The sequence below is a fragment of the Scophthalmus maximus genome, chromosome 17, assembly GCF_022379125.1.
Source record: "Scophthalmus maximus strain ysfricsl-2021 chromosome 17, ASM2237912v1, whole genome shotgun sequence".
Classification (NCBI taxonomy): Eukaryota; Metazoa; Chordata; class Actinopteri; order Pleuronectiformes; family Scophthalmidae; genus Scophthalmus; species Scophthalmus maximus.
This window is the reverse complement of record NC_061531.1, coordinates 3852475-3863022: the sequence shown is the minus strand read 5'-3', so window position 1 is coordinate 3863022 and position 10548 is coordinate 3852475. Positions and strand designations below refer to the sequence as shown.

The 10548-nt window shown below is 44.8% G+C and overlaps 1 protein-coding gene across 1 annotated transcript; it reads right to left on the bottom strand.

Annotated features, from left to right (window-relative positions):
* Positions 1 to 999: 999 nt before the first annotated feature.
* Positions 1000 to 9821, bottom strand: LOC118289463 (cyclin-dependent kinase 5 activator 1-like). The gene is made up of 3 exons (XM_035616515.2): positions 8971 to 9821; positions 6759 to 7389; positions 1000 to 6630 (listed from the first exon to the last, which is right to left on the bottom strand). Exons 2-3 carry the CDS (start codon positions 7263 to 7265, stop codon positions 6139 to 6141), a joined length of 999 nt encoding a protein of 332 aa, XP_035472408.1. The 5' UTR covers positions 7266 to 7389; positions 8971 to 9821; the 3' UTR covers positions 1000 to 6138.
* Positions 9822 to 10548: the final 727 nt, after the last annotated feature.

Sequence of the window (10548 nt, the reverse complement as noted above, 5' to 3'; positions counted from 1 at the left end):
CGTCCCGTTCAGCACCGAGGACAGCTCCCCCGATGCACAGACCGGGTCCTTCGATCTGAGGGGCGGGGCCAGGGTGGTGGTGGTGGTGGTGGGGGCTCCTACTGTTGCACTGCAGTGATGAAATCCCCCCGGATCACAGATATGTACGCAGCTAAATATAATATTTTAGACGACGGAGCAGTAGGAACAACCCACACAGGAAAAAAAACAAAAAACTATTAATAGACAGCTGAGCACAATATGACCAATTAAATGGCAGCTGTAGCACCGCCCACCCGGGGCTGCGTGCGAAGCAAATTCAGCACTGCGGACAGCAACGATGCCTGTCCGTTCAAATGCACTTTCAACACATACAACAGAAAGTTGTATGCCTTCAGTTCATGCAACAATAGGTAAATGCACAACTCAAATCTATCTCACCATGTGCAACAGTACGTGAATGCATCACAGCTCCTCCCTCCATGAACGATGCTGTTTCTGTGTTCAGTTTAGTTAAACTGGCCCAAAAGTTCAGCTCAAAAAGACTTTGCAGCTAGTTGCATTATTTCTTTAAGGTTTCAAGCGTCTACTTATTTACAGACTGGTCAGTCCCACCTTGTATTTTGCCCCAGATCATTTCAGAATATCCAAACAGGAAGCCGGGTGTGAGTTTTTCCTAAAGCTCTGTTATCTCCATTCTGCGCTTGGTATTAAAATTCCAAAAACCCAGTCAGAATTATATCCATCCCTGATGCATCATAATATATCTGTCAATATTACACCCACTTATGTGCAAAGGGGGTCAGCCATTAATTGCCTTCCCTATTATGGAGTTTCCTCATGGAGAGGAGCTCTCAAAACATCCCCAAATAACAACTCTTTCCTGACCTAAATCCTGTCTTCAGCAGCCTCACTCACAGCTGCCCTGCTGTGGTCGGACTGAGAACAGTGTCCATACGGGCCATGACTTCTGTCTACGTTTAATTATCACATGACCCCAGAAATAAACAAAGAAGGCCGTGCTTGTAAATGTTTTTTATATAAAGTTCCTGTTACAGTTGATCAATTTATTCTTATTCCTCACATACATATTCATACATCCACATGGTAACAGACCGCAGCATCAGCACTCTAGTAACACTAGTAGCCTTGACTTTTGTTCAACCAAGATTCATGTTTACACAATATGATTCACAAATGAAAAGGAAGAAGAACTGTAATAACGTCATCATATTTACCATTAGCGTCATATGTTACACGATAGTTTTTTTGTCTTGTACGTGCTGCAAGATAAAATATGGCACATAGTTGATCAATGATGAGAGGATGTATAGGAGGGGGCGTGACATTTTCCTTTGCTTGCTTCCTTGTCTCTGTTTTTACTGTTTCTTCACGGCTGGAAGGTCTGAAGCAGGTGGAGGGAAAACAGGTTCAAATGTCGACGGACATTTGCTCATCAGTCATTTTGTCTCACAGAGAAATACAGCATAACTCCCCTTGTCTGTCAAAAGCTGTCATCTGACATCCACATGATATCGAATAATCAATATATAATGCTCTTAGCGTGTGTGTGTGTGTGTGTGTGTGTTTGTGTGTGTGTGTGTGAGTGGATGGAAGGGGAAAGGGGCATTCTTAATCTAGGATATGGAATCAGAATTGCGCGTAACTGAGAGTAGAATTGACTTTTCTACGAACGCATCCCCGAGCATGTGACTGTTCAATAGATTGGCGACCATAACCAAACCATGGCAGGCCCGTTGAGCCTCGTGTCGCGCCACATTTTGAGGCAGTTTGAACGGTGCTGTAGTAAGAAGTAAGAATAGATGGCATTTCAGGAGTTTGCAGGGTGATGTCTTCTTTTGTGAGCCAGTGCATTTCTTACGTAAGATGCAATCATTAGCTTGTGTGTCTAACTGGCTAACTAACTACAGTTAGCCAGTAACCTTTGGCCTACTACCTATAGTTAGTGAACAAGTGATACTTCCAGGACTAAGGAACACATTCAACAATTTTGTGGTAGTTAAAGGTTACATTTTTTTAAAAAGCCCCTGTTCACAACTGGCACAACAAATGCGCAGTTTCTTGCCACTCCGAGGAAGACAATCCTGGACACTGTCAGAGGTTAAGCTAATGTAGGCAGCTCTGCTTTTTGTGGAATTTGAGGAAGCAGGGTCAATAGTGAAATTAAACAATAATCTGTTTTCCTAGTAAATATATTCGGACTCACTTGCTCTACACTGCAGAATAAGAACATAACTCAATCACTATTTTATGTCTTCTACATGCATCTCCAGCTGCAGAGGATGCAGAACTTTCGCCTGCAATACAGAAGTTACTTCAGTCTTTAAGCAGAAAATCGTGTAGGCTACCAGAGCAGATTTAGAAGCACTTCCACATTATTATAATCTGTGGAAGATGTAAGCCAAACAGATGTTAGCAGGACACAGCATTTTCAGACAACTCGTTGAGCTAACATCAACTTAAGTAGCTAGCTAGCTGAGTAACTCTTTTGGCGACTGCCGTCATTTCAGCCGATAAACATCCCTAAACGCTGACTAGAAATGAGAAGCAAATTTCGTCTGTACTTAAAAGTACTTCTAAACAGATTAGCAGGAGTAGTAATGGTATCTAAAGTTGCTGTGGTTTAGCAAACATAGTCAATTCAATGTTTATCACATAGAACCAACAAGTAATATTTCTCGATTTCAACATAGACAATCATTCTCCCACCAAAGCTGGGTCAAATTCAAGTCTTTGTATTGAAGCATAACCCGCATTTAGGTTTATTCACTTTTGTTCAGTTCACCAAATGTCCTGTCATGGAACCATTAAAATTGCAATACGTAATTTTTCTCTGCCACCAAACATTTACAAGACACAAGTAGTTGTCGCAGTGCTACTTTTTCAGACCGGAGGCTACAGTGGCAAGCTATCGGAACTTGATGGGCTGAGGCTAGCCAGTTAGCATGCTAACGTCAGTCGAAGAAAATCGCTAGCCACATTCTGCCGCTAGAGTGGTGCGAAGGAAGTGGCAAGGCAAGGAACGAACGAACGGAAGTTTCGTGCTGAACACGCAACGTTTCTGCTAGATTGGTGAGTAGCTGTCAGTGCTAACACTGGCTATGTAGCAATAGAGAAAAACCAACATATAGCACCTTTAAATGTATCTCTACCGGGCAGAAATATATGTTGGGTCCCAACGAACCTACAGTTTGGCTCTTTAAGAACAACAAATTATTGAACAGTCATGCAGGGAAAGCCATTCAGAGAAATGCTACTTGTCTACTGTTAAACCGAACAGAACACATGTATTCAATCTTCATGTGCATGTGGTCCGACTCTGGATGAAGGCTACATGTATTCTTATTAACAGCATGGCATCTACTGCAGCCCAGTCCGTTATCATCTGAACACAGAACCCCAACCAGAGTTAAATCACCTCTACTGTGGAGATGCCAAGTATGCAAACGGGCACGGTCTTCTGTTTGAACAAGTAATTAAAAGCCTTTGCCCAATGTTTGATATTTTGATTCGTCATATACCCAGAGTGCAGCCCAAAATGTATTTTATCCAGAAATAATAAAGCCGAGAACACAATGCTGAGTGCTCCAGCTTTCGACAACTCTCATGTTTCGTGGCACATAAAACGTCCCTGCGTATTAACATCACTCTTAGACATGTCCCTTGTTTTCTAGTCTACATGTCTGGTACCTGAAATCGCAACACTGTGAAAAAGCTTGTTCATCAAATTTCCTTTCAAGTCTTTCTTGTTCAGCAGTCGGAGACTTGGAGTTGGCTCATGTTTCTTAGTGTTTTGTTGGTTATTTTTATGTATGAAATAACGAGTCTTTAGAATGATATGGCATGAGCTCTCTGCCCCGTTTGAGAAAGCAGAGCTTTTCTAAAGTTAAAGACTTAGTGATGCAACATCCTCTTCACAGGGAACCTCTTCAAAGGGGAGCTTCTGTTTCTACTTTTGTCAAAAAAGGTTATTTTCTGCCACAGTTATAATCGTCCTTATAGGGGCAAACCATCAGATCCACCACCAGAGATTTCTTTTAAAGATCTGTATGGGAGAACCATTTAGTTTTATAAGGGTCTTATAGACCCCTCAGCACCATGGAATCAAGAATAGTGGCAATTATGATGAAGGACCTATGACTGGATTTACCTTCATGTGCAATATATGGATAAAACTAGAATTTCACAAATAAAAGAGCCCTTATGCTGAGTGGATGTCACATCACTGAGCCAAGCTTTCAGCAGTTCAGTGTGGCGACTGCTCATTCTCTTCTATAACATATGGTGCCGTGTGCCCAACACAACGCAGCATGCTAGGAAACCTATAGAAGCACACATGCATATCAAACAACTGAATAAGTAAGCCATCGGGTCAGTGGACCAGAGAGTCTCTATATATGGGACAGCTGGACTGGACCGAACCAGACGGGACAGTACCTGTTCAGACCAGACTGGAGTGGATGGAGAATCTGTGTTGTTTTTGCTTGTTCAAGTTGATGTGGAGAGTAATGAGCGGCGAGGGGGAAGGAGCGAGGACAGGGGTTCGACACTTCAAACAGCCGCCCCTCGAGCTGAGAGGCAACAGCAACGTCAAAGCGTGGTTTTGGAAGAAAAAGTCACATCTGCACTTGTAGCGTCTGCCCCCGCCCTCACACACCTGCAATATAATCACATTTTCTTCTTTCATTCTGAGGTTTGCGGCTATTGGTCGAGACGGCTCACATGATCCAGTCTCACACACGTCCTCCATGGCTCAGCTCCGCCGATCATTCGTATGAAGTCCACAACTTGAGTGCAGTGTTTTCAACGTGTCTTTCATTCTTTCTTTGTTTAACACACTTTCCCGTGGTCATTCAGGACAGCACCAATATGGACTGCAGGACAAAGTGCAGGGGAACAGGAAGGAATGACATTATTCCTTGTGTAAATTTGCCCAAGAGGGGACAGTATTGCATTTTCCCATATTTTTTTTTTTTTACTTTGTTAACGTAAACATCTTACAATGGGACTTTTTTGAATAATTATTAATCAGTGCCCGAGGATTAGCATTTCATTTAAAACTGATCGTTCAATTCATAGCAGATTTGGCTGGATAAACCCAAATACTTCCCTTAAAGTACAGTACTTTATGTAAGAAGCGGATCGACTAATCAGCTACAGTACAATTACACCAAATTGGGATGTCAATTTCACAGTCTGAAAAGTTTGCAGACTGGTTTTGTTGTGGTTGATTCTAGCTCTTAGCTAATGCTCTTTAAGATTCAACAGTGGGCCTCACAGCCAGTGTTGGGGAGTGCAATGAGCTTTGGCAGGACAATAGGGATTAAGGTAAAATGGAGTTGGCAATAAGCAGGTGGTCATGTGCAAGGAGATATGAGGTGACCTCATGCAGCGTGATTCTTGTTTTTCAATACGCTGACATTTCCCAATAACGAAAATGCCCGGACTTCATCAAACAATATCAATATCCCATACCTTTATATTCATACTAATATTCACCTTAAGTTTTGTAAATCTGTGTTGTCTGGCGTTTCTAACCCCAATAGGTTTTTCAAATCAAAAGACAGAAAAGTTCTTCATTAGGAATATCAGATTTCATTTCTCATCTCACCAAATCAATGTACAGCTCAGACAGATGCTCATCTCTGGGCCAGAGGCAAAAGAAAAAACTTATAGATATCTCTTTCGCATCCTGTTGATGTGATAAAATGAACCCTGCTCACCAGGTGTTTGATAAAAACATGGCATAACTCGGCCTAAAAGCTTGTTATTGTAACCTCCTGGCCCCAAAAACGGAGTCTATCTGTCTGTCTAATCTAATCCGACCCAGTCGTGTCAACTATTGCGGCCAAAACCACAATGACCCTGATTCTATCTGCTTACTTTTGGTAAAATGGCCACTGTAGGCCAGTTGGTGCCTTCGCACACGACAAGGATTTAGACACAATGTTTTATCCCAGAGGGATTTTTTCTGGGTTACAAGAAATTTGGTAATTCATGAAGCAGTAGAGACGCCAGACAACAGTACTGACCCAAGGTGGTGCTACAATGCATTACAGTAGTCCACCCATCGTCAACCCATTAACTCTGTCAATCTTCCTATCAATCTATACTTGCTTCCCCCATCCAAGCTCCCTCTTATCGGTCAAGGCCTATGAGGAGTTTGGTCTTCTCCTCTTCTTTCTTGCTCTCATTCTTCAGGTCAGCAAACACCTGGGTAAAGAAGTGCGGGTCGGTGTTGATCTGGAGCATCTTGCCGCTCATGCGGTTGATGATCTCCAGGCAGCGGTCCCAGAAGGCTTCCTTCTCCGCCTCGACCAGGAAGGGCTTAAGTGGGTAGGAGATTTCGTTGCCCATGTAGGAGTAGGACAGGTAGAGGCAGGTGAGCAGCGACGCCTGCAGCTCGCGCTCGGAGGCCACCTCGGCAGAGACCACATCGCGACACAGCATGTAGAGGAAGACCACATTGGCCGGAGTGATGAAGCCCTGATCCTGCCAGCCCTGTAGGAGGAGGGAGCGGTCCACGCTGCGCAACCACAGTACCGGATCTGTTGGGGATAGACGCTTCAGTCGATAACATCGACGACACAGGAACTCCCCCAGGCTACGCATCAGTTCACTGGTGGAGGCCTGGGTTGAGAAAAGGGGATGCAGGAGAGAGAGAAGGAAAGAGAAATGAGGGCAAGTAAGAAAATATAAGGGTTTGGAGAGTTTTGTCACCAAACTTTCAACGACAGAAAAAAGACAAACAGGGTTACCTGGACAATGACACGTTTCGGCGTGCCTGCTGCAGTATATGGCTGGATCCCCGAGCCTGTGAGGGAATTCTTTTTGGCAGCAACAGCTACGTTAGCCAAGGTCTTGGAGGTGGGCAGGTGAGAGGAGGTAGTGGTAGTGGTGGCTCCGGGGTCCTGGCTGCATGTGAAAGACGAAAGGTTAGCGCAGGACTGGGACTTCTTCAGTTTCAGGCTGTTGGAGGCCGAGTTGGCTGTGGCGATGGCTTGTCCGTCGGGAGAGCTCCCTTTCCCACAGTCCCCCCCATCTGACTGCAGCTTCTTGGAGCCCTTCCTCTTCGACGATACAGCCACAATTCGTTTCCATGGTAACACGCTGATGATGGAGGGCCGTTTGAGGGACTTTGCAGCTGCAGCATCCTTGGCGTTCTTGCTGTTCTGGACGGCTGTGTAATGGCCCACTGTAGCCGGGCCATCCTCGAACAGCGGCGCCTTTCGGTAGCTGGGAGACAGCGACAACACTGTACCCATGATGACTGGTGGGGGTAAGGGGGGACACAGTGGCGTCGGGAGCAGAGGGGGCAAAGCTCTTTGATACGTCTGGACAAAAAGAGCTTTGGGAATACCAAAGTGTCACTACTGGAGGAAGTCAAACCTGTAAGCAAGAAAAAAAAGGAAGTAGCGTCAGTAATTTCCATTTGTCACATTACATTAGCAAACATTGCAAATTGAAACTAATTAACAAAACCACTTAACCATCAACAACCAAATTGATTAATTTTAAGTGCATTTAGTCTCCAGAGATGGTGATAGCTACCTAGATAGCTAATGCTAACCCTGGTAAGGTTGGAAGATATGGTTGAAAAACTGTGGTAAAAGTTGATGAGTAGATTCAGAGTCAAGCTATTGTTTCTAAGGCCAAGAATGAACCTTATCAGTGGATTCTTCCCTGTGTAGAAAACACCATCTTCTGACAAAAGCCTTAAGCTCCAGAAGGCAAACTTTGGGCTTTGAGTAAAGATTTCTTATTCATTTTTGTTCAAACTACTATCTCCTGGGTTGCTGTTTTGAAATGTTTTTGTGAAGACCAAATCTATCAAGGTCCTCTTACTAGCTGAGTCGTTCAACCACATCTTCTTCCTCATCTTGTAGAGGTTTCTCAGTGTTGGTCTAATTGCCTAGCTGTTTCCATGGGGATGTCGCTTTCCCCATGTACTACTGCAACTGAGCAAATTCTATACTGAGAAACAGTTGAAAGCCCAAAAAATGCCAGTCGGTTATGTGGACTGTTTTCCATGGACTCTGACAAGGTATGAATTGGGAGAAAACCATCCAACCAAATTTTCTTTTTTACTTTTTTTTCCAGAACTCCCCCTGGGGAAGACCAAGAAATGTGGTTGATATTCCCACAAAAAGCCAGTAAGCCTAAATTGAACTTGAGTGATGTGATTTTTTCTTTCAAACTTCTGTTTGCAGGATTGTAAGTCCGCAAAGAAAATACTTTCAAGATTCAAATTGTCAAGATATTTTGATCTGGCGCTCATTAATATGGACCAATAGAACATTAAGAGCAAATCATTTTATGATAGTTCATCTCAGAGACTAAAAACTTGACTGGAAACGTTGTCATTTCATTCATTTCTGGCATTCAAACCACATCATCTTTAGCTTTCTGTCACTGACAATGAACATAACTGTGTGTGAGTGTGTCGCCTTGATGCCTGTTAATCTGGCTGCTCTGGTGTCCCTCTGCCCACACATGTGTCACCGCTTACTTTAACAGAGCTGGCTCCCGCCAGTGTTCATCGGTAGGCTGGTGTGTTATGTAAGAAGCAAGATAAGGCCACAGAGGCATGAGAAAGAAGTGTGCACAAGCATCCATCTTAGCTTCAAAATGGAAGCCTGGAAAACGCCCCCCCCCCCCCCCCTCCCCACCCCCCAACACAAGGCAGCTTCACAAACATCAGCTCCCTCACACATACAACCCCAAACAAACGAAAAATACGACAGCAAATATCAAGTGATCCATTTTTGGAAAACAACATCATGTTGATGTTGAGAAGAGGTCCTCCACACATGGTGCATGAAATGATGGTGTCTGTACAGTTGGCGTTTTGAGCATTTGTATGGGGCCTGCTGGTTTTGTGTTGTTGTTTTCTTTAAAATCATTTGCAGAGATGGAAGTGAAAAAAAGGGGCTTGTGTCACATGCAGCAAAACAATCCATTCACACATACCTTCTTGTCAATCGACTCTCCCTCTGAAACCCATGTAAGGCACCTCGACTTGCCCCCTTGCTGCTGCCGGGCAAATGCGGTGAAAACGTGAAAAAACGCCTCCCACCCGCTCGGCTCGCTGGTTTTCCACACCGCCAGCACAGGCTGCCGCCCGCGGGGGTCCAGGGCGTAAAAGAAACGGCTCGGTCCCCTGGTGGTATGTAAACCCCCAGCGCTGCAGGCCGACGGGTCGGATCTCCCGGCTGACCGCTGCCCTACTCCCCCTTTATTATTATTATTATTTTTTCAAATCTTCATCTGGACGAAAGTCCCCGCTCGTCGGTGGGAACACGGATGCGTGAGGTGCTTCCCTCCTGGAGGTGGGAAGACGTCTTCCATTGAGAAGCGAAAATCAATGCGGTCACGGCTATCAGCGTCCCGTCTCGATCAACACGACGGCGGAGAACAACCAGGAGAGAAAAGAATGGCTACTATGGAATCCAAAAATAGATGGCAGCATATACCCTCCGCCATGCAAAGCTGCCAGAGAGAGAGCCAGAGAGATGGAGAGAGAGAGAGAGAGAGAGAGAGAGAGATGGAGAGAGAGAGAGATGGAGAGAGAGATGGAGAGAGAGAACCGTCGCTTTGATGCGGGCATCTGCAGTTATTCGGGTTGGATGCGGGAGAGAAACGGCGCCTTCCCATTGGCTGCGGCCGGGATGCTGCTGCTGCTGCTGCTGCTGCTGCTGGTCGTCGCTGTCGCAGCCGCGCCGCCGAGGCCATTGGCCGCCGACAGACTCCAGCCTATCGGAGAGGTCGCTGTCCGAGGTGCTGAACCAGCCGACCACCTGTGTCTGAGGCAAGCCGCTGTGGCAGTGGAGGCCGGAGATGGAGAGCAACGGGGGGGGGGGGGGGGCTGAATAACACTGAGGGTACTGAGTCCAGACCAATGGGCTGCTTGCGACAGTCCATGAGGTGTGTGTGTGTGTGTGTGTGTGTGTGTGTTTGGCTTACATTGCTTCTCTCAGGGTGAAAGCGAACTGCACCCTTTTCATTTACTAGGAGTTGAAAAAGGGAAATATTGTTGCAACTTTTTATCCCAATACATTTATTTGCTAACTATAGATACAGAAAAACAACAAATGCTATACACATTGAGCCCACTGTCAAAGATTAAAATGAGGGTTCTGTCTTCTGACCCCCGACCAGCATGTGCTGTTTTTTTCATAAAACAATAATCTCTTTGATCCCATTCTTTCATTGTCTATGATTTTTTTGTTGTTATAAATATATCACACACACATATTATGTATACAAAAACAAAAGGCAGTGTCTGGATAGGAAACTTTGTCCAATGTAGACTGGATGTGGATGAGTTTGGCAGTTCTTGTGGTTTCAAATAAATAACCATAATAAGAAATCATCCAAAATTTCACAAAAAGCCTAACACTTTACAGATTTGCGCCACACAACTCTGTTATTTCCTCCTTTCTCACCCATGAATCGTCTCAAGAGCCCTCAGACCACTCGACAAAACTGAAGTGAGCGCCACCTCGACCATCCACCACAGCTGAAGGCTCTTTGCATCAGTAAGATTTT